Source organism: Poecilia formosa, unplaced genomic scaffold (genome assembly GCF_000485575.1).
Source record: "Poecilia formosa unplaced genomic scaffold, Poecilia_formosa-5.1.2 Scaffold630, whole genome shotgun sequence".
Classification (NCBI taxonomy): Eukaryota; Metazoa; Chordata; class Actinopteri; order Cyprinodontiformes; family Poeciliidae; genus Poecilia; species Poecilia formosa.
The window spans coordinates 17150-41203 of NW_006800569.1; the positions used below are offsets into that span (position 1 = coordinate 17150).

At 40.1% G+C, this 24054-nt stretch overlaps 1 protein-coding gene across 1 annotated transcript; it reads left to right on the plus strand.

Moving 5' to 3' along the window:
• The first annotated feature begins 1842 nt into the window (after window positions 1-1842).
• Window positions 1843-18549, plus strand: LOC103130386 (forkhead box protein P1-B-like). Its single transcript, XM_016665883.1, has 8 exons — window positions 1843-1848; window positions 3130-3367; window positions 4710-4786; window positions 5298-5399; window positions 7650-7771; window positions 8651-8720; window positions 8924-9090; window positions 14370-18549. The coding sequence occupies exons 1-8, from the start codon at window positions 1843-1845 to the stop codon at window positions 14512-14514; spliced, it is 927 nt and encodes a 308-aa protein (XP_016521369.1). The 3' UTR covers window positions 14515-18549.
• The last annotated feature ends 5505 nt before the right edge of the window (window positions 18550-24054 follow it).

A 24054-nucleotide genomic window follows, 5' to 3' on the forward strand; every position in this document is an offset into this window, starting at 1 on the left:
GATACAGTAATGACGCCAACACACCAACAGATGTAGTCTTTATTAGAATAAGAACGAGCTGCTATTCCTTAGGCTGCAGCTCACGTCTCTAACAAACCGTTACACTCAACTGAATAGCTTCACTGCTAACACACTGAACTCCCTCTTCTTCTGGTCCTGGTCCTCCATTGATCCCCCCCACATGACATGTCTATCACATGTGAGAGTGGGAGTCAGCAGAGTCAGACAGGGGAAGCCCATAACTCTACACATAACAATGATCACAGTGCAACGTATAACAAATACACATAACCATGTGGACACCAGAACTAAAATACAGAATTGTTACAATATGTTTCTAGATCGGCCACTGGTGTAAAGAATTTGTTCTAGTAAAGATTAACATTAATTGATGACATTTGGAGCACCTGTAAAACCCCCATTAATCCAGAAGGGACGTATAAAGGTCTGTTTCCATCTGAAGGATCCTGGTCAACATAGGCATCAAAGAAACAAAGAGGGGGCAGTTTAGCCCCAGATCTATTTCTGTCCTTTCGTTGGTGTATGTCGCCTAGCAACCGATTGTGCTAAACTGCTAAACCTGGAGCTCATATTTTTGCTTATTTTTAAAAAATGTTTTTGCATATTCAAGCCTTTTTAATTAATTAAATTGATTAAAAACAAAAGCCTAGCAACACAACTGCTTTACGTAGTGTGACAATCATGCTTCAAATGAGGCCTTCAAAGGATGTATCCCCTGAATTTGGATGGTGAGTATTACGAGGTTCAAGACATGCAACATAGTCATTTATGCTTGAATCCCTGTTGGTACCTGGGTAGGGTTTAGACTCTTACTTTGAAGTTAGAAAGGAAGTAGTTTCTGCCTTGCTACTTTGGATCAACACAATTTGATCCCATTGCTCGTTCAGCTGCCCACCAGCAGTGAAGAAGTGCCCACCAGTTTGAAATTGTTCATCTGGGGTTCTCCACAGAATAAAGAAAAAACAAATGACATACAGATGAGATATGAAACCTTCCAAAAATTAACTGTTATCTGATAGTGACTCTAAAGTTGGTATCTGCTTTGGAGCAGATGCTACATTGATTCACTGTTTCTCAAGTTTAAGATAAGTCAGAAATGGATTAAATTATTGTTCACTGGTTGTAGAATTTTTTTTTTTAATTTTCAAGGCCGAGCAAACAAAATAATCAGAAATCTTCATTTTCATTTTCCCCAAAATATTGTCTTATCCTTGTCTTATCTCATGCTTGTTAAAACTATATCGTCTCTACTTGTAACACATCTTTTACCCACTAGTGTCAGGCATCAAAAATTATCTTTTCACCCCAATTATGTGTAAAAATCCAATTTCTAATCCCTTACAATCAACATGTCAGATTTTTGAAACCATCTTTCTTTTCATTTCACATTCAGTATTTTCTCCTTTTTCCTGTCTCTGTCTTAAATCATGTTTAATTTGGAAACCGGCCTCCTTAAGCAAATTAGCAATTAGAACAATTTTGCAAAAATATGTATATGTGTCATTAGTTTTCCTGCCAATTAATAGCTGGAGCATGGGGTCAGGCAAGAATTTTCCACTTGACTGCTCCAGTACAGAGGCTTAGCTCTCAGAGCTGCTGCTGCGGCTATCAGAAGGAGAAGGGGAAAAAAGAAAACCATGCTGTACCTTTGGAGCACTTGCCATAATTAGTTTACCTTGTAGCCATTATTTCTTAAGTCCCTCTTTCGCCTTGGCTGACCTGACCCATCCCTGCTCGGCGCTGTAACCAAAGACTCTCTTCAAAGTGCTGCCTCTGAAGACGCTGTAGGTTCTTCTTAACAATGGCCTCATGGACCTAATGATGGAGGTCGCTAAGGCCCAGTAGTTAATCATCACATCACCTCTGTAAGCACCTCCTAATTAGAGTTCTCACAATACAATTTCAGCTTGTAATTAGCCCAGATTGGCTTCTTCCTCTGGTGTTTTTATTAAGCAGTAGGTGAGAATCAGGATGAGTTGTCCAGACTAGGCAATATGGACTTAAAGGAGCAGTGTTACTTAAAATTGACTTTTATTGAGTTTTATGTCATGCTATGTTATTCTCTCATCAAAAAGAGAGAATAACTCTCTTTTTGATGAGAAAAAGAGAGTTATTCTCTTTTTCAATGACGTTGGACATTGTCCAACGTCACATTGTCCAAGTCAGCACCCGAGGCCTCTCCACCCCTGAGCCTCCCGCAGACCCCCACCACGCCCACAGCGCCCCTCACACCCCTCTCTCAGACCCACTCCGTCATCACATGCATTGTTTCATGCATACTTGCAAAATCCTTTATTCTCCAAAGCAACCATTTAGTTGTGCAAAATGCCTGGGTGGACTTAGCATCACCTTCTAGGATGAAGCTCCTCTTCAGGGCTGCAGTTTCCAAGCCTCAGAGCTTTAGCTTTACAGAGCATCCCTCCCCCGCGCTCCTCCACTCAGCTCCTTAAGACTAACCAGCAGCAATTAGCAAAAATCTGCTGAGGTCATTATGCGAGCTACATCTCAGTGCAACGCTGGTCAAAATGTTGTTAAAGAGTTAATAGAGGAGCCATGTTGTGCTGACTTCCTGAAGGTGGAGCATCGGAAAGAGACAGAGGCCCAATTTCAAGCCGTTAAATTACACAGTCAATTTTTAGCCATATTTGATATATATAGCATATTTATAGCAACTCAAGGAAACATAGCTACCATGCTATAAAATGGCATTATGTGGTTGGAAAACACTACTGCCTCTTTAAAGCTTTATCAGATTATTTTGTGATAGTGCTGTGATAATAGTAAAAGTGAAGATAAGACATTTTTTTTATCAATCTCACAAATAAAGTGATTATTGTCACTGGACTATACACAGTAATTGCATTAAATCATATTTTTACATTTATTGATAGAATACTCTCATTAAACAAACAGTGGATGGTAAAACAAGCGATCCAGACATTTCAGACAGTTTTGGGGGATTTCAAATATTTGGGAATGAGGTGAAGACGGTGGCGAGAGAAAGAAATTAATCACAATAAATGATAAACGATACAATAAATGCCCACACCTAACTCAAATTCAATCTAACAATGCTGCTGAAAGGTGAAAAATGTTTTAATCTCAAAGTCTCTCTGCTCTGTCTGGTTTTCCTTTCCTCAGCTCAACCTCGTGTCCAACGTCACATTGTCCAAGTCAGCACCCGAGGCCTCTCCACCCCTGAGCCTCCCGCAGACCCCCACCACGCCCACAGCGCCCCTCACGCCCCTCTCTCAGACCCACTCCGTCATCACAGCCAACAGCCTCCACAGCGTGGGGCCGATGCGACGACGCTACTCAGAAAAGTACAACATGCCCATCTCCCCAGGTATGGCGGATTTTTGCAGAAACTTATAAGTATAAGTAAAAAGTATCGTTTGCTTTCTCTTTTTTACATTTGTCAAGTTACGTCAAACTTGATTGTTTTTGTTGGGTTTTATGTGAGAAACCAAGAAAAGTTAGCATCAGATTTTGAGGCATAAGGAAAAGGTTCAAAGTTTATATGGGGTTAGGTTTAAGGCATATAGGGTATTTTTAACAGGTGCAAAAGTGTGATTCATTTATATTAAGCTTCCTTTACCTTGATGTCCCTCAACAACATCTAGTGAAACTAACCACCATTACAAGTCACCTAATTAGTAAATCTACCTGTGTTAAATTGAGCTAAATAATGGGACAATTAAGGTACATTTATCTAATTCAACCATATTCTGAACGTTCCCATTTATATGTGGTGGGAAGCGAGTCAATGATGGAATTGGAATTGATGGAATTATGATGGAAATAAATACAGAGTAATACTGAAGAAAAGTGTTACAGCCTGCTGAATACTGTGGACTGAGGTGCAGGTAAACCTCTGACTGAACATGCAGCCAGAGAATGTCAAAGCACGTTCACCTGTTAGAAAAGGCCTAGCCAAAGCAAGTAATATGGACTTATAATTTTATCACAATACTTCATCGTAACACTATTGTGTTACGATGAAGATTAAGTAAATATGTGGCAAATATTGTTCTTGAAAAACATGCCCATTTGAAATAGGCTTCTTCAGAACGCCATTTACTTAAAGACGTGTTATTCATGTCAGTAATCATATTTCTGGTCATATATTAATTGATGCTCTTTTGGGACAGCAGAAAAACTAGCAAAAATAACATCTCTCATCATACTGTCAGTTTTTATTATTATTTACCATCAAAAATTAATTAATTAATAATAAGCCAATTGGCTATTTCATTGCCAATTTCACGTATGTTTCTTTGTGCAATGACAATAAAATAAGTCTAAGTCTAATTGAAATTTATTATGACAACAATCTGTCAAAATCCTTATAAGATTTTTTTATGATAAACGGTAAATACTCACCCTCATGTCAAAGTCCAAAACTAAAAACTTGACATGCAGCTGTGATTGCAGCAATAGATAATTGTACAAAGCATTAAAATTCACTTCTCATATAAAGATTTTGAAAGCCATATATTGGTTTCCTTCCACCTCATAAGTAACTTTTACATGTGACTGAAAACATGACATTAACACTAAATAAAATCAATTTAAATTTGTAATTGCAGCGCACCAAAACGCCAAAAGTTCAGAGGTAATAATATACATAAAATGAGCCTGTTCTCTAGTGTATTTCACAATGTTTTGATCTTGTTTCCTGTGTACAGATATCGGTCAGAACAAGGAGTTTTACATGAATGCAGATGTTAGGCCACCATTCACCTATGCCTCATTAATAAGACAGGTAAGCAGCCCACTTGTTTCTTTCTTAAATGACTGAAATTGTTTACACCCTATATTATGTCAGTTTAATCCACCCTTTTTTCTCATATTTGAGCCCAGTTTAGCCAGAACAGACATATCTGATGACTTACTTTCATTAGGATATTTTAGCCAGGGCAATTGCCACCAAGTGCATTTTATACAACCTGTTTTAAGATGCCAGTCAATTATCGCTCAACCACAGTAATCTGGGATCTCAGGAATTAATCTGAGCCGTTCATAATTGCTGTCCTGTAATCTGCCTAAGAAATGTTTTTTGCTCGCCCCTTCATTTGCACCCACAAAAGGAAAATGTGGGTTTTTAAATTAAAAGTTCTTCACAGTCCTGATCTGTGTTGTCTGTTTTTCCTCCAAAGGACAACTCGCATATGCACTGCTTGACTTTTCTCAAAGATTTTTAGGGTTGTGGTCTTTTTTGGTGAAGCAGGCATAAAGCGTAAAATGTTTGTCTCTTTTGCTTGCTCCTCATCCAGGCAATCCTTGAATCTCCGGAAAAGCAGCTAACACTAAATGAAATCTACAACTGGTTCACGCGAATGTTTGCATATTTTAGGCGCAACGCAGCAACATGGAAGGTAAAGCATTTATCAACATTTCTGTCTTTAATCTTTCTTTGAATGTGAACCAATGAAGGCTAAAGAAAAAGAGTTTACTCAGATTCTAACAGTGCACCAGCTATTCCGTCCAGGGGAACCACCCTTTGTACAAATACACAATCAAATAGAAAAACAACCTGCAGGGAAAGAAGGGGAAGAAAAAGAAACAGTCGTCTGGTAATGTGTTCCTGGATGTGCTGTCGGTGGGTGGCACTGGCCAAACATAGTGCTTCACTGCCAACAAGCCTTGGCTGAGCCCCTTGCACTCTTCTTTAGAAGGTGGCGCTCCTCGTTGGCCCCATAAACTCACCGTACCGAGTAGAAAAGCACTGATGAAACACTGAAAAACCCCCCCACAACCACCTGAGCCAAGACTGATCAGTCACAAGCAGCTTGAACCACACCTCAAACATAAATACATTCTGACACACACAGACCACCCCGCTCCACCCGTGTCCTCTGTCAGCTCACACAGTTGCTGACAGCTCTTCCATAGGGGCCTGCTGGCGTTAGAAACACTGGATTCTTCCCCCACTCTGCTGCTTCTGGAATAACAAAAGGATGATTTATGAACATCTCCTTTCATTATTTATTTTGCTGAACCTTTATGTTGTGATTGCTCTTCCTGGCACTATGGTAAGGAAACCAAAGTGACCCCAACATGTTCTGGTCAGTAAGAATATTTTGTGTAACATGTTTGAGGTTTTAGATCTAATTGCCGCCAGAATTCTGGCAGCAGGATTATGCCTATTCCTTCCTATTCCTGCCTATTCCTGCCTATTCCTGCCTATTCCTTCCTATTCCTTCCTATTCCTGCCTATTCCTTCCTATTCCTGCCTATTCCTGCCTATTCCTGCCTATTCCTGCCTATTCCCTGTTTGCTGTGAAATAAGCAACAGAGTTTGGAGGCTTTGACCTCCAAACTCTGTTTGTCTCTTATAGCTTGTCTCTATAAGGTGACAAGCTATAAGAACATCATCCAAAACATATTTAATAGCTATCCAGCTGGCCATGAAGTGTTTTATTTAAAAAATGAGGGTGACATCGCACTGTATGAGAGAAAGAGAGCGGTTCCCCATATAAACCTGTTTTTTTTCTATTATTTCAAAACAAAATTTAAACTTGCTGAGCATCTTATGATATTATATCTTATGATCAAAGCAAGCAGTCTTGTGTATTCCAGACAGTTTAAATAAGCGACGTCTCTGCTCTGAAACCTGATTCAAATCACAAAACTGCATCCTGAGAGCTCTCCTGTACTTCACCAAAAACAAAACGGTGGCCGCGCAGTTACGTGGTGGTGGGACATTCGTTATTCGCCCACACCTTTCATACAACAGCACAGACCAGCTGGGTCAGACCAGTTTTTAGCCATTTCACAATCTTTGTAGGCATTTTGTGAAGAATTTTACAAATGTCTGTAATTCCTCACAATGTCTGAAAAGCATTCCTCCGGATACAAAAACCAAATGATGGAATTGGACTAGTTGAAGCGAAATATCAACATTGTTGTCAGAGCATATGGCTGCATAAAATACAGTAACAAACTCATTACCAATCACACAATACAACGCATAGAGCTCTACGCAAATTAGTTCAACCTGGGCCTGTGATGCCTTCCTATAAACAAGATGCTGCAATTTTCATCAACTACAGCTGATCTCAATACATAAGATGAGGCCGTCTGGGAGAGCCTTTAGTCTCCTGCCAAGTTCTGCTAGATCAGGGCTGTCCAAAGTGGGTCTTGGAGGCCCGGCATCCTGCATGTTCTGGTTCTCTCCCTGGTGGTAGAAACAACCTTTTCAGCTTGTCAATGTTCCTCTTAGGCGTCTAACAGCCATCATTTAATCCAGGTGTGTTAAACCAGGGAGAGAACTAAAACGTGCAGGATGCCGGCCCTCCAGGACCCACTTTGGACACTAGAGTGCTAGAGGCTTCTAATGTTCTATCAATTTTTATTATCTTTGGCAATGTGCGTTTAAGAATCAAGTAAAGATCAGCCAAGCAGATCTTTACTTGGCCGATCAGCTGGTTTGCTGGTTTGAGCAAACCTGGTTTGAGTGACCAGCTAATTTTTCACTGCTAATAAGAACTTTAAGGACCACCCTCTACAAGTTTTTGTTTTGTATCTTTATTTTTCTGATATATATTTGATCAGTTTTCTGTCAAAATGTTTTAATGTACTGTATCCCTGTTGTTCCTTTTTTGTTTTTTTTACATCAACCGCAGAACGCAGTCCGGCATAATCTTAGTCTTCACAAGTGTTTTGTGCGAGTAGAAAACGTTAAAGGGGCTGTGTGGACAGTCGACGAAATAGAGTTCCAAAAGAGACGGCCTCAAAAGATCAGCGGGTATGTTTGCCCTCTTCGAAGTGTCTTGTCTTGTCAGCTGACTGACAGATTTGGGGGGGGAGCTGCCGCCTGCTGCTGCTCAATGTTATTGTCTGTGTGCCATAATGTGCAAAGTCCCTGCTTACTTTGGCGTGCCCACCCTCCCACCTCATCCTTGCCACTTATGCTTTTGGAAGCCCTTTTGGTGATGCCTCATGACTCAAAATGGCTCATTTTCATTGTGATCCTCACCCTTTTCCCTTCCTCCTTGTGTCTGTTTGTGTGTTTGTCTTTCATCTCTGCTGCCCTGCATCTGGCTGCATCGCTCGCCCTTTCCCCCCTGCTCCCACCACCGCCTTCACCCACTTTCCTTCAACTCCATGCTGGCTTGCTTTCCCAGGGTGCCATTCGCACCAACCTTTCCCGTCATAAGTGCTTTGTGCAAGTAGAGGATGAGTTTGGGTCCTTTTGGACTGTTGACGTCAAGGAGTTTAAAAGCGGCCGACACGTTCAGCGAGGCCGCCCTTGGAAATGCGCCCCCGATGAGAAGTTTGAGGAGCTGCTTGTACAGTAAGCACCCCCACCCCGGTGCCTTCCCACCCTGCATGCTTTCCTCCCTCTTTCTCAATATTGCTATCATGCTTTTTGTGTTGAGCTCATCAGCCATCATGCTTTCACAAGCCCTCATCTTCCTTCCCTTGAAAAGCTAAACGTTGAAATCCAGTAGTGTGGCATGTAAAGTGATTGAACATCTCAGGACTATAGCCTTGATATCCACATTACTACATCAGTAAATGTGTTTAGTTTAAAGTGCATCGATTTCTCTTTATGAAACAAGATCCTGTATGCTAGGTGAGACATGAGTCTGCGGGTCATAACTTAATTTTTCTTTGTTCACAGAAGTCCAGCCCTAGTGAAGAACATTCAGACCAGCCTGGGCTACGGTCCAACTCTCTCTGCTGCCTTCCAGGTAAAAATAATAAGTGACTTCATCTCATGCTGCTTCAAAACATCAAAAGATGGAGGGAAAGAAGTCTTCCTCTGTCTTGTCCACACAAGCTTTGTGTTTTAGGTTTCCAAGAGTGACGAGCAGCTGTGAAATCGTTGACAACCATCTTCCATTTCACATTTTATGCTTTTTTCCTTTTGTTGTGTGTTTTTTTTTATCTCCAGGCTTCAATGGCAGAAAACAACATACCTCTATACACTACTGCTTCCATTGGAAGTCCCACACTCAACTCCCTGGCCAACGCCATCCGCGAGGAGATGAATGGAGCGATGGACCATGAAAACAGCAACGGGAGTGACAGCAGCCCGGGACGCTCGCCTCTGCCAGCTATGTGAGTGACACACACTGTTTTTTTTTTTGTTTTTTTTCCTAGCAGAACAAATCCAGGTGTGACGAAAGTAAAAATGAAATTTGGCTGCATTGGAAAAGTCTTTAATGTTTTTCACATTTAGTTACAACTGATATTGTGTTTTTTTTATTTAAACTTTTTTTATTTAAACTGAAAAGTTTAGCATTTTGCTTCAGCCCCCTTTACACTGGTATCCACAAGTAAAGTCCAGTGCAATACATCATCCAGAAATGGAAAGAGTACAGACTAGGTTTAGGTATGGCTTAAAAATAAAATCTCAGCATTTCTTTCATAGTAATTATACTTTTTGAAAAATATTTTCAAAAATGGCTTTTATTTCAATCATCCCTTCTATGAGTTTTAAAATTGAATATTAGGGTCAGCCTATGAACATTTTTGTTAAATTACTAGAATCCAGTAGTGCTTCTCAGTCCTGCACTACTTGTTCTCTGTATGTCACATAAAATCATATTAAAATACAATTAAGTTTGTATATGTAACCTGGCAAAATGTGAAGTAGTCCGAGCGCATGTGAATATTTTTGGAAGGCAGTGTAGTTGTCATCAGAAAACACTTTTATTGTCCATGCAGAGTTCTCTAAATACGCCTGATCTGTGGCATTAGATCACACAGAGTCTGTCAGAGTGCCAATACATTTAAGGGAGAGGATTGGTATTAGTGGTGTGTGTCGGGTCACGGCCAGCACTGTGGCAGGCCTCCCAGCAGAAAAAGGAAACTCCACCTTTTCAAAGCTAGAACAGCCAGGAAGAGGAGACAGGACGCCCCCCACACCCTCTGCTATTCTAACAGCAAGTTATGAACTTTGCTTCATGCATCCTGCTGACTGTCAGAGACTGAACCACATCATCGGCCCAGCTTGTTCAAAAATTTACAAAATCTGAGAAAGCAGAGGGACAAAGCGGCCTGGCCTCCGACGCAGCACAGACGAACCTGAGCTGTGCTGCGTCCAGAAACACCTCTGAAAGAAAAAAACACAACAGACAGCTTCCAAGATTGTCTTGTAGGAAAAGCTGCGGTGGGCTTGGAAACCACAGCTCCCCCATTCGCTTGTTGCATAGGAGTTACTGCTAAGTTGCTTGAAGCCTAAAATAACAACCCACACGCTGCATCGTTTCCAGATGTGGGGGTGGAGGGGCGGACCACCGATGAGCAGCGCGGGTCGACTGAGGGATGAAATGTAAGAGCTCAGGGGGAAAATTCTGCCTGAAACCAAAAAAAAAAAGATAGAGAAAGGTGCAGTAATAAGCTCATGGCCAAATGGGGGAAAGTGCCATCCTTAATCACTGTGAACACAGCTCTGAGCATAGCTGTGGAACAGGAAAGGCAGAGACAGGATGGGTGTGCTGGCCTGAAGGCAGCCTGCTCGGCATCTGCCCCTCTGCTGCTCTGCAGCCTTTAGAAGCTCACAACCTTTATCTGTGAAGAAATGAATGAAAAGAAATTAAAGTGCTTGCAAAGGAATGTAATGTGGAAGGAAAATGATTTGTGCTTTTTATAAATAACATCTGTCTGTTGTGACACAGCAAGGTTGGTTCTGGTCTGCTCTGCATCAGTAGGATCCAGAAACAAACATGGTGAAGCAACATTCAGTTTATACACTTCAACAATTTGGAACAAACTTCTAGAAAACTGTAAAAATGATGAAAACAATTATAATCGAGGCTAAAACCTTTTAGAGGTTACTATTATATGTTTTTACAGTGTAAAGCCTTGTTGCTGAAATGTTCCATACAATTCAATTCAAAACTGTTTTATTGATCCCATAGGAGACTTAAATAATACAAAATAAACTTGACTCGACTTGACAAAGGTCATTTTGGCCAGTGGTTTTGGCCAACGTCTGAAATGCTATGTGGGGTGGAAATTAGTTGAGAAAAGACACTGTGGTGGCAGCATCATGCTGTGGAAGGGTTTGTCTCTAGCAGAGACATAAAGGCTGGTCAGAGATGATACAAAGATGGTAGAACAAGTTTGAAAGTTGGACAGCTGCGAGTGAATGCATTGATCTAGAAGAACTCAGTGTTTTGGCAGTTTTGTAGTTTTCTGGAAGTTTGTCCCAGATTTGTGGAGCATGGAAACTGAATGCTGCTTCTCCATGTTTGGATCCGGTTCCAGGGAACCAAACATGGAGACTTTGTGTTAGTTTCCAGCATGAAAGTTTGCAATTGAGTGACAAAGTATTGAAAAGATTAAGGTGTACAAATAATTTCATAAGACACAGTATGCTGTAAACAAGATCCAATAAACAGGGAAAATATTTTTCTTCATGTCTTTGACTCACTTTACTTTGAAAAACTCCAGTTAATCTGCACCATGTGTTTTTGCAGTGTACCTGTGGGGCCGCTTTCAAAGTGTTGCAGGTTCCACACTTCTAAACAACCGACAAAAAAACGAAACAACTATACAGAGAAAGCTAATTATGAGTAAAGTGTAGACTCAGCACGCAGTTCAATAGAATAATAATAACAATTTCATGTCTGCCCCGCAGCTAGTAGTCAGACCTGAGGCTACGGCACTTGTGGAGTTACTTTGATGTGAAAATGATAGAAAAGCTGACTTTACTTTTTGCCCTCCTTTTCATAATTTAACACCAAAACATGGCAGCTCATTTACATATGAGTGCCTCCATCACAATAGCTGCAAATCAACACAAGGCATCCTGGTGTGAAAACAAAACATTTTTAAAAATGAGAATCAAATCTGGGCTTTTGTGAAGAGTGAGGTGCCAGTTGTCCCTTGTTGTTGTAGTAAATGAGCCCGGCACCTCATCCTGACACCGCTCAGCCTCCTCTGTGAGCAGCTTGGCACCGCAGGCCGCAAGCCAGTCCCCTGCAGCTGCTCATAATATATATATATTTTTTTTTTTTTTTTTTCTCTCTCTCTGCTCTCTGCCACCACCAGGCCTCCTCTTCCCCCTGCGCTTTATTCCTGCTCTGTTTCTGTAATGAAAAATTTGGCAGATCTCATCTCTTCAGTGTCTCTTTTTCCTAGGCGACGACAACGATAAGGTAGAAGGAGGCGGTTCGTGCTTTTTGCCTTGTTTACAAGTGACAGCGATATTATTCTCATAAAGCCTCTGTTTCTTATCACCATGTTGTGCGGCGTACTCGTGCGCCTTTTCTCTCCCCCTCATCCTGCCTTTATTGACACGCTGTTGAAAATATGCATTAATTCCAGAGTTTAAAGCATGTACGCCAGTGTCTGGTTGCTGTGTTTTTGCTTGAAGTTGATTAATGATAGAAGCCTGGCTCGGGGTTGTCCTCCTGAGACCCGCCTTGCAGGTTGTGCATGTTAACGAACAGGAAGGAGGAGGTGGAAGGGGTAGGGCCAACACATAGTGCGCCGCTGATCCTCCTCCACTGACAACGGCAGAGTCCATTCACCACCCACTCTGCTCGCCTCGCGTTGTTAATCCTCCTCATTTATCAGTTCGTAAGTGAATACTCTGTTGTCGCTTGCCATGGAAGTGGAAAACAAAAAGCCTGCAGCTTTTTTTGCCGGGGATTGGAATACCTCAAAAGAAAGCTTGAAATTATCATCAGTTCCAGCAAACCTCCTCCCACCTCTTTTCCACAAAGCCACACATTTGTTTTTGTTCCCCTGCCTCTTCGTCTATATAGAGAATCAACACAGGTATCACTTAGGCTCGGTGTCAGCATTATAAATACTCCCGCTTTCAAAAGTGTACACTTGTCTGGACTTAAATTTCTATTTTTTTCATGGTACTCTGGGCTTTTAATTTAAAATTATTATCCTTTAAGCAATACTGGAAGTGACTTTTAATTTCCAGAGTTTAGAACAGGGGATTTTCTAAGTGTATTTTTGGGAGATCAGCCGATACTTACATGAGAAACCGATCTACCTCCCCAAAGATCTGAAAATCTGCTACTTTCTGCCCCAACCACCAGCTCATATCTGCAAACACATGTGTGAAGTTACTCCTCTAGTTACTTTGTCACTACATTTAGTGACTTTTTACACCAAAAAATAAGTATGGGCAAAAACCATAGTGAGCAGTTCAGGCTCAGTTCAGACAATCGGCCAGGAAACTGCAGGTGCTGCACAGCGGGGGGCCATTTCACAGGTGTTTTGGCTTCCTTGTCTTATGCTGTTTGTTGGTCCTTTTGCATTGAAATGAAATTCCATTGTGCTTTTGCACAATGACAATGAAGGCATTCTGATTATTATCCTCTTGCCTAAAATACATTTGAAATCATATATTTACATAGTCTATAAAAAGAAAAAACACTTTTCCTGTTTTATGGGAATAGAAATAATTACCACAATTATTTCTATTTGCTAAATGCCAAAAATAACCCACACCCCGTGCATTCACTAATTGTTGCCTGGGCTTTTTTATTTTTATTTGCTAAATGCCTGAGTGGCCTTTCAGCCAGTTAGGGTTAGGGTTAGGACTGAGAACGTTCGGTTCTCAGTCCACCTAATATTGAGAATCTCTAGCAAAGATGCTGCAGTCAGCATCTTCACAAAGTATTTTGCTTTTCGTGACACAAACAACCCGCCTCTTTCATGAAAGGTCAAATAAGGGTTGATACTAGACAACATGCAGATTGTTTAGTTTGTGGACATGGCTCCATGAAAATACAAAAGTGGCCTTGATATTCCTTGTTTGCATTGGATTTATGCGGTTCTATGTGCTAATTTCTGGTCTGGCGTATTCCACATAGCATTTCTGACTGGGCCTCCCAAAGAGGTGTCATACTAATGCAGTGACAAATGTGATGCACTAGTATTTCTAGTGATTGTCAAAAGCAGTGATGTTTTTCTGGAATTGGCTTTTAATTTCTGTGTTGTGTGACGTAAGTAGCTCCATCCTAACCGTTGTCCCAGGAACGGCATGGTACAGGTCAGTTTGATTTCCACTTTGACAATGGAAGTAGACAAAATAGCATAACAAATGATCTGTAGAAACGAGGTTGGTTGTAAGTCTAGTTCAATCTGAATTTAAAGTTTTCTATTGTTCTCAAATGAAATCAAATGGCCCTCATAAAATCAGTCAAAATACTGATGGGTAAAATGTGACATGGTAAATGAAAGATAAGTTATTTCTACAAGAAATCAATGTTAAAACCAATCAATTTTTGTCCTTTTACAAAACAAAAGTGTTTCTTACTTACCTAGGAAATGTTTCTAGCAAATTCTAGACTTAAAGCTGCATAGTGACTGGTTAGTGTCAGACACTAACCACTTTCACTGCTCTCCTCCCAACTCTCCTGTAGGCATCACATCAGCGTTAAGGAGGAACCACTGGACCCTGAAGACCACGACGGACCCCTCTCCCTGGTCACAACCGCCAATCACAGTCCGGACTTCGACCACCACAGAGATTATGATGATGATGTGGGCCATGACGACATGCTGTAAGGCCAGGGACCTTCTGGAAGACGGGAAGGCTGGACTTCAGTCTCTCAAGTGTCGCTCCAAGCAGACTGACGTTTTAGTGCCATTGCAAAGCCAGAAAGTAAAAAAGTGGGAAAAGTGGAGGGGTGGGGGGTCTTTTGAGTTCAGATTGCTTTCTACCTTTTGATTTCAGTAACCTCTTAAACAGTGAAGACAAACGTTGTTGGATGGATGGGCTTGGTACCGGGGAGGGGGCGGGGACCAAAGTGTTTGAGGTCAAACCTTCGCTGCGCAGCCATGACGGACTGCACTCAGTGGACTGCGAGGGACTCTGTACTCCCACCACCACACTCTCAGACACACATGTGACCAGAGAGAGAGATAAAGACATTTATTTACACGGTGTGTGTGTGTGTGTGTGCATGAAGGAGAGCGAATGAGTTCATTGTCAATGCCTTCAACATGTTTAATTCCATCAAAAATGGGAGGGAGCTTTTTTTTCTTTGGGGGGTGGGAGTGTCTTTTGTTGGTTTTAAGAGGAAGATTCTAAAATGTCAATTTATTCAATGCTGTTTCACATATTGCATCTTTATTTGTGATTATTTTTTGAAACTGATCAGACCTCATGCCCGTGCTGTGGAGATTCCGTGCGGTCGCCACTTGATGATGAATGTTTTTAATTTCCTCTCATGCTGTTCTTTAAAAAAAGAAAAAAATATACACACATGAAGCAGAATGGTAGATACCAAGTAGTATTTTTCTGTCATTTATTCCAGTTTCTTTCCAAACAACATAAAAAAAAGAAAAGAACTGAAGAAAAGCTGCCCTCCTCTGCGTCTCTGTCCCTCCTGCCCGTGAAGTCCATCAGCAATGCACTACTCATAATGAAGACTCTCTCCACGCATCAATGAAGTTTAATTTAAGATGCGAATGAATGACAGAGAAATCATGCAGGTTATGATTTATCCTTATGAAATTATTCTTTAAAACAGCCCCTTGTGGCACATCGTGCTGAGCTGCAACATGATTTTTGATCACTTACAAGGTGTCTTTTTTTCTTTTTCTTTTCTTTTTAAGCCAAATGAAAATGATGAAAATGTCAGGTGTCCACTGGCAAAGATAATGATTTAGACCAACTAATTGTGATTCCTGAACACAGCCGTTGTTAATCAAACGCGTCTGCTTCCCCCTGTGCAGGTGTTTCACACGGCGCTTGAAGATAAATCCCTGTTTCCCATTGTTTTTACATATCACCTGCATGACTAGTTGCGAGTTTTGAGCGTTAGTAAAATGCAACTTCAGATGGAACACAGAGAGTAACGATCCCGGGATCGGCGAACGTTTCACATTCCAGCATCTGACAGCAAATATAAAGCTGTGCACCAACGACTCTGTTCAGCCCCCAGAAATTAGAATCAGTGATTTGTGATGCAGCAAAAATACATTTCAACCGTTTAAATGATGCATATAGGAGATTGTTCATTTCAAGACTGCAATAAACCACTTTAAATCTTTTATTTATTCTTAGTTTCAGGTTTATTTTGGGTCACCTCTGGCATTTTTTGTGTCGGTGTGTTTTGATATCTTGTCATGTGACTACCAAAGATAAACTACAAAGTAAATGTGTGTTCCATGTAGGCATGGGCAGGTTGCTGGTTGAGGTTTTTAAAAGCAAATTATGTAACATTCAAATGGTGTAAAGTTCTTTTAATGAAATACAGAACAAAGGTGATGTCGTGCAAAAGACAAGTTCAGCTGTTTGGAAAAATTTGATGTTGTAAATATTTTACTTTTCCATTTGAAATGACAGGCAAAAAATGTATGACATTAGGCATTTTTTAAGTTCCAGGATATACACCACTATAAGAATCTCACAGCGGCTCATGCCTCGTCTGATGCAAGAGCAAAGAAGGCCAAATATTCTCCATTCATTCTGCCAGCCTACAGAATCAAAACAAAACGCTTCTCAAAGTGTGTTTTCACTCTTTTTTTATTCTTATTGATTTAAACCAAAGGGGATTGATTCAAACAGGAGAGCTGCAGTGATGCTTTGCAGTCCAAAAGTGAATGGGAGGAGCTGGCAGGCTTGACTACATGATGACCAAAACAGAGAAATCTTTAGTCTTTGGAGAAAAATGATGTGGGAACAAAAAGTATTCTGGTCCATGGAAAAACAATGTGAACAAATTCATGTTCTTCAGCTGGACCACACCATGATTCTTTCCTGTGTTTGTATCCTTTAAAATGATTGTATATCACTCTCATCTTTCTTTGTTTTGTTTTGGATTTTCTTTGGTCAAGACTTTATGATTGTGTTTAGTTTTTGTCAACTTACTGCTTTTTATATTAAAAAAAACACTCCTGTCAACTAATAAGCTGGGTACAAGGTACTTTTATGGCAATTATTGCTTTTTGTCCTCATTATCTAAAAAAACTAAAGAAAGTTGATCTGTGGTTTTCCAGAAGACATATTTAATATCCAGGCAGCTGTGGGACGACCGGGTCGCTTCCAGCCGGGCCGGGATCGTGAGAATGGGGCCGAGCTGATCCACAGAACTTCGGCCTTCGGACTCCAAGTTTGTTTGGTATTCGTAACGAAGGGGGGAGGGCTAAAAGGGAAGCACTGGTAGATTAGATCACTCTCAGCATGTGTAGCTCGACATTACTAAAGATAACAGCATGAGAAAACAGTTAGGACGCATACCTCGGCTCAAACCTACAGGGAGCGATTAGGTTCGGCGAGAAAAATAAACATTTGACTTAGCTGTGCGGCTTGCATGTATAGAGAAACAAAGTAAAAAGGACAGAAATCAGAGCTTCTTTTTCTTTTAAAACCATGATTTAATGTGAAGTACATCACCCAGCTGTATGGCGGTGTCTCCCCTGTCCAGTGATTTTTCCTCCTCTGGGCTGACGGGTCTGTTTTAAGGGAGCTCAAAATTCAAGTTTTGCTTTTCTCTCTCTGAGGTCACATCCATTCGTCTGCTTTTGTATCAAGTACGAAATAGAAAAAGAAACTGCTGTATGTGTCAGAATAGCAGATTGCTGCAAATGTATTTTATGTAGTAATCCTTGCTTTACATCAAAATGAAAGGGGAAAATAATCCTTTGGGTGGGAATGGGCCAGATTTTTGATTTTCAAATTGTATATTATAGAAAAACACTTTTTTTTTCTCTGTCACTGACCTGAGCATTTTGTACAGTTTTCCTTCCCTGTTTGTGTTGAGCTGTTTTTTATACTTCCTTTCGTCGGTCCAACCACTGCCTTCTGTGGGCCGTATGTTAGAGATGGCGTGTTTCCGCTCCGAGGCGGAGGTACATTGCATGACTGAACCCAGGGTCACACAGATTTTGTGGGGAAGGTCATATCATTACTATTAAGGGTGCACTATCAATCTAATGATATTTTCTATGAAATTATTAGAAAAAAAGGAAGAAAAATATGCAGTGCCGAGGTGTAAAAATATTAATGGCTTTTTTTTTTCATGTTTCTTTTTCAGCCCCCACACATCACTTACATGTGCTCGCCCATGTCATGTAGATTAAACACTTTTTTTCATTCAATTCCCCTAATCTGGTAATTGCCAGAGTCAAAATCCAAGTACAGCAGGCATGTCACAGGATTTACAAACGCCCTGCTAACAGTCCATCCTCTAAATATCTCTCTGTCACACACGCACACACACACTTACTAAAAATGTCATCACTTCATCCATCACCAACATCCAACCTGCCATCATTCCGTCCCCCCACATTTCTCCAGTTCTCACATCACACTTTTGTTTCTTTTTAAGAAATGAAGCGCAGGGTTGTGAGCACTAACCCAGGAACTGTTGGGGTCTCTTCCTGCAGAAGGTGTTCAGTTTCTATTCTTGCTTTTTTTTCTTTTTCCCTCTCATATGTTGTTTTTTCTAAACAGAGAAATATAATTATTCATCACTTCCATGAGTCTGTAAACTCATCATTCCTTGTCTGTTGGACGTAGGCCACTCTGTTGTAGTCAGTGGCAATGACTGACGTGAGCATTCTTAACATGCAATAAAATGCTGGTTGTTCAAACTGTGCCTCCTGGTTTGCTTTGGTTGATTAAGTCTTGCTTGAGTCTAATTAATAAAAAGAACTTTTACACTGCCTTCATATTTGAATATGGCATCGTCTTTTTATTCTTAGCTGTTGCCAAACCTGAAGTGTAATTTGTTTCAACTAAATGTTGAAATGTTTAGTTGAAATAAAGTTCAATGGTGAAACAATGTTGACTTGTTAGCAGCCAACTTTAATCTATTTACATTTTGTCACATTTTAAGTAAGGGGCCATAATATTAAGAAAAGCTGTGATATTATCTATGAACGTTGTGTTAAATTACAAAAAATACTGTTTTTCTGCTGCATTCCAACACGTATGTAATATTATAAAAATGAACAAATCATAGAAAAAGAAGCATTTTATATGCACTTAGCAATTTGTTTGTACAATGCAGTTTAGGTTTGAAGTTAAAAATTAAGTCAGACAATGACAATGTTGTTTCTCACTCTGATCTCAAAGTCCAATATGACCACCTTCTGAAACTCAACTGAAAAAAAAAACTTTACAAAGCAATTTAACTTGTACTGGCAGCAGCTAGTTCTGATCTGGGTTCAGATCAACTGAACCCAGAAGAATTAGATTTTTTTTTCCCTAAATCTTCAGACTAAATGGACGTAGTACAACATAGTAAATGTAAATGTACTGTCAAAAGAATAAAAAAATAAATAACATACACATAAGGTCTATGTTATTTAGGTGAATTACTTTAGTAGACCCTGTAATAACAATTTAAAGTTCTGACCCTAAATTCACTCAATTCTGTTTTGTTCAAGAGTTTTTCTCTTCTATGTAGATTTGTGTTTGTTGCTTCTCTAAGCCTAAAAGTCCTTAAATTATAATTAAAAAAAGACAGTTTAACTATCTTTCCTGAACAGCAATTTTGGTAACTGCCTTTGATAAGCTGTAAATTGTAAATGCATTAAAATCCCAGAAATAATAGCAACATAAGCTTATGTTGAGATGCTGGGCTCTGATTTTTTTTTTTTATGACAGAGGTGTGAGGTCATGTTAGCCACTAAACAGGAGACAGAGATCAAGTCTAAGCACTTTTAATCTTATGAAACAAGCAATTATAAATAGTTGCATTGATTTGTTAAAAAGCTTTTGGTGACATAAATCGTTTCTTGCTTAGCTTCTTGCTGGAAAACATAAATGTCAAGTGTGTTATTAAAAAAGACCAGTGAGAGGATAAGATTCAACGTAAGAGATATAAAATCCCAAGCATTTTTTCTGGGGGTAATATTTCACAGAAAACCCCAGCTCTTTTAAATCCATGTTGTTTTCATGAACGTGATCACAAACTGATCACATCCTATAAAGCTGTAGTGAGCACAGACACATGTGGGAGGAAGCAACGTGGTGTGTTTGTCCTTTGTGTTCAAGTTTAGACTCAGTCCCAGATTTTACTTGCTTCGGTCTGGAGGAGCCAAAGAAACTTTCACACTGGTCCTCTTTGCTCCATAAAAATGGCTGAAATGTGGGACGAGTCATTCTCATGCAAAAAGTAAAAACTGATCCCACAATGATAAATCTGGCTTTATTGGCAAAATTTTGTCAAATTTTGCATTTGACAAAAATGGCAAAAATGTTTTTTGAACTAATTTCAGAAAATTTTTCACATACTTTATCATCCTTTGTCTTATTAGTTAGTACTAAAATAAATAAATTGTATTTCCGCTCTTACAATTGCTGATCTGGACACTCTTTCTAGTGCTTGGTGCCAGGATGTAGATGTTGTCATGGAGAGTATTTTTATTTATTTATTTATTTATTATCAACTTGAGTTTTGCTCCTTTGTGGGAAAGGATTTTCCAGGGACAACATTCTGTTTATGCACACGCTGAGGAAAATATCTTCAGTATATGTTTCCCCTGCCAAGATGAAACCCCATGTTGAGGTGAAGAGGTGTGGCACTTGATAGTATGATAGTATGTTTACTATGTTTTGTCTCTCACACACTACTACACACTCATATGCACACTCAAAATACTAAAATTGCACATATACACTAATAAAATATCACACACGTGTACAATTTTTCTTTTTCACATGCACACACAAAAGACAAAGATTGAACATATAAACTAATGAAATATTGCACACACATGATTTTGTTTTCTCTCACACGCAAGACTAAAATTGCACATATACTCTACTAAAATATCACACACATACACACAAACCATACAGACATACTATTCTGAATGATAGGTCAAAAATGTTTGTGTGCGTGTGAACTAACACTTCATTCATAGGCTGAATGAACGAATGAATGAATGAATGAATTAATTAATTAATTAATTCATTAATTAATCAATTAATGAATTAATTAATTCATTCATTAATTAATCTTGTGTGTGTGAGACACATTTGTTCAATGTAATTTTTCAAGTAACCCTTGTGTGTGCGAGGACTGTGGCACATGATACAAGTTTTACGTGTGTGGAGTCGGTTGGACCCCATTTGTAGACACAAGGGTTAATACTGTATACCTTGACCATAAAAACACTAATGCCTCTCTTCTGGCCCTTGATGCACATAAAGCCTTTGACTAGGTCAAATGGCCGTATATGTTTGAATCATTGCGCAGATTCGGTTTCGGCAACAATTTCATCTCCTGGGTGAAATTGATATATCAAGAACCCATTTGCTCCGTCCTGACAAATAATGATAGGTCAGCTCCATTTTACCTGCAGCGCTCAGTTCAGCAGGGCTGCCCGCTGTCTTCAGTGCTTTTTGCTATTGCGCTGGAGCCACTTGCTGCAGCGATAAGGGAGCACCCGCATATTGAAGGCCTTCAAGTTGGTGGTGTTGAAACAGTCATCAGTTTATATGCCGATTATGTGATATTATATTTATATGACACAGTAAAATCTGTTCCCTTCCTCCTCAGCTTGATTACATCTTTTAGTAAAATTTCTGGGTCTACAATCAATTGGTCAAAGAGTGAGTTGATGCCTCTTTCCAATATGTACCCATCTGGATTTTTACAAAAAGTCCCATTTAAAGTGGTTGAGAGCCGTCTTACCTATTTAAGTCTTACTGTACCCAAACACCCAAAACGTATATTCAAACTAAACTTTGCAACGTTTATGTCAAGATTAAAGTACTATAAAACTTTGCCCCTGTCAACGATTTAACGCATTATTTCAGTTAAAATGATCTCCCTACCTCAGTTCTTGTATTTATGTCAAAATCTTCCTATCCTACAGCAGCCTTCTTTAAAGATATGGACTCAATCATTCAATCCTACATATGGAATGGGAAAAATGCTAGGATTTCTAAAGTGCATTTACAGAAGCCGAGGGAGGAGGGAGGGCTGGGCCTACCTGTATTTAAACACTATTATTGGGCTGCCAACATCAGAGCACTAACGTTCTGGCAGCAGGGGTTCCCAGGTAACCCAGCGATCGATACTCCTTTGTGGGTCAAGATGGAATCCAATCTGGTGAATAATTCCTCCCTACCAACTATGTTGTTTGTCTGCCTTGAAAAGCCGGAAGCCTACTGAAACCTGAGCTTTGTGTTAAAACAAGAAGTAAGAATCCGAAATCTGTACAGATGTATTTGGTAACCTGTCACACATTGGGGAGACAGAGGGGTAAATCCTGTGCAATCTGACCTTTGAATAGTGTAACCGATGTGTAATTTTAGCAGTTGCCTGCTGCTAGTTCCTGAACTGGCTGCCTGCCAGATCAGGAAACTCCTGATCTGGCACCATTATGTTTTAACCACAGTTTTTTTGCCTCATTGGCAGGATAAAGCTTATCACAACTGGAAGGAAAGGGGGTTGGTGTCAATTAAGGACATGTATATAGGTAACAAATTTGCATCATTCAGCCTATTGAAAGAAAAATACAATCTGCCCCATTCACACTTCTTCTGATATCTGCAGGTCAGACATTACATCAAGTCAAAGATTCAGAGCTTCAACACTCTTCCGCTTGAGCATGGCATTGTTGACATCCTAGGGATGAAGAATTATACATCTATTTGGTGACCATACTGTGGCACACACCACAAAAATGAGAGAGGCCTGGGGAAATGAGCTGGGGATAACAATCCCTTGTGGAACAGGTGCCTTTCTAAAATCAGCTCTTGTTCAATAAACAGCAGGCATCAGTTAATTCAGTTTAAAATTACACATTGGTTACACTACTCAAAGGTCAGATTGCACAGGATTTACCCCTCTGTCTCCCCAATGTGTGACAGGTGTAACATGTCAGAAGGCACACTGTCTCGTACTTTTTGGTCTTGCCCCTTCACTTTGGTCAAAAATATTTGATTGATTGATCCAAGGTATGCAAGACTCCCTTACAACCTGAACCAGGACTTATAATCTAACCCTAACCCTCAGGTGCCGGAGACGTTACCTGCCAAGTGGCCAGTGGCTGCAGCAGCCACTGGAACTGGGACTGATTGTTGCCAAGAGACTAATCTTGAGAGATTGGAGGTCCCCACTTCTGGGTGACGGACATGATGTCCGTAATACAGATGGAGAGACTTCATAAAGGCTCTAAAGACATTTTTTGTGTTACTGGAACACTTTACAAAGACCAGACTAAGCTGAACAAACTCTTCCATGGACTCTCCCCTCGATCGCCCTGTAGTGTGTATGTATACTCTTGTGTGTGTACACCATATATCAACCGCGATGCTTTATGCTTTGGCCTGTGCATCTGGGCCATGTTTGTCTGTTTATCTGTATGTACATGTATGTTCTAAACTTTGAAAACTTAAAATAAAATTCATAAAAAAATAAAATAAAATAAAATAATTTAAAATAAATGAATGTTAAATCAGAGAAGCTTACAGAAGGCTATATATGTGATCTTGAAATAATGCAAAATGTGTAACTGCCATTAAAGATCACTGATGTTGTGTTGGAGGTAGGGTGGTAGGTGAAAGGTTAGGAAAAGGAGGAACTAAAAAAGAGAGGAGCTATGATCAACGCCTCAGAGTTTGCTGATTTGGAAACAGATTGTTGAAAAACTTAAACTGTTGAAAGTTTTTCAACCCCAGGACATGTGATAATGTCTCTAAGACCGCATCATTGGATCATTGGATCTCATATCCAATGATGGATATGAGTTCATCTATCCAAGCAGTCAGTCAATAAAACAAGCATGACAACAGTGCCAGCCAATCCAAACATGTCTGTGGGGTGGATAAACCCTATAAAAGGTGAGTGCAAAAGAAGAATCTTTGGTTGGATCCTCCAGGCAGCTTCGAACCAAGGTCAAGATGAACAAAGAACTCTGCAGTTGAAGAAAAGCCAGGGCCACAGAGCCGAAGACTGTCCTGTGCATGGGGACCAACCCGTCAGCAACGCAACATGTGACTTCAAATTGCACTTCTCTCATTGACTGAGTTCAGACCCCAAAGGCAAAAGACAAAGGCAAAGATGAAGAATTGGTGACTTCCTTCCATGAGACCAGCTTGTCTACATCTCAATGGACCAGAAAGATCTTTAAACAAGG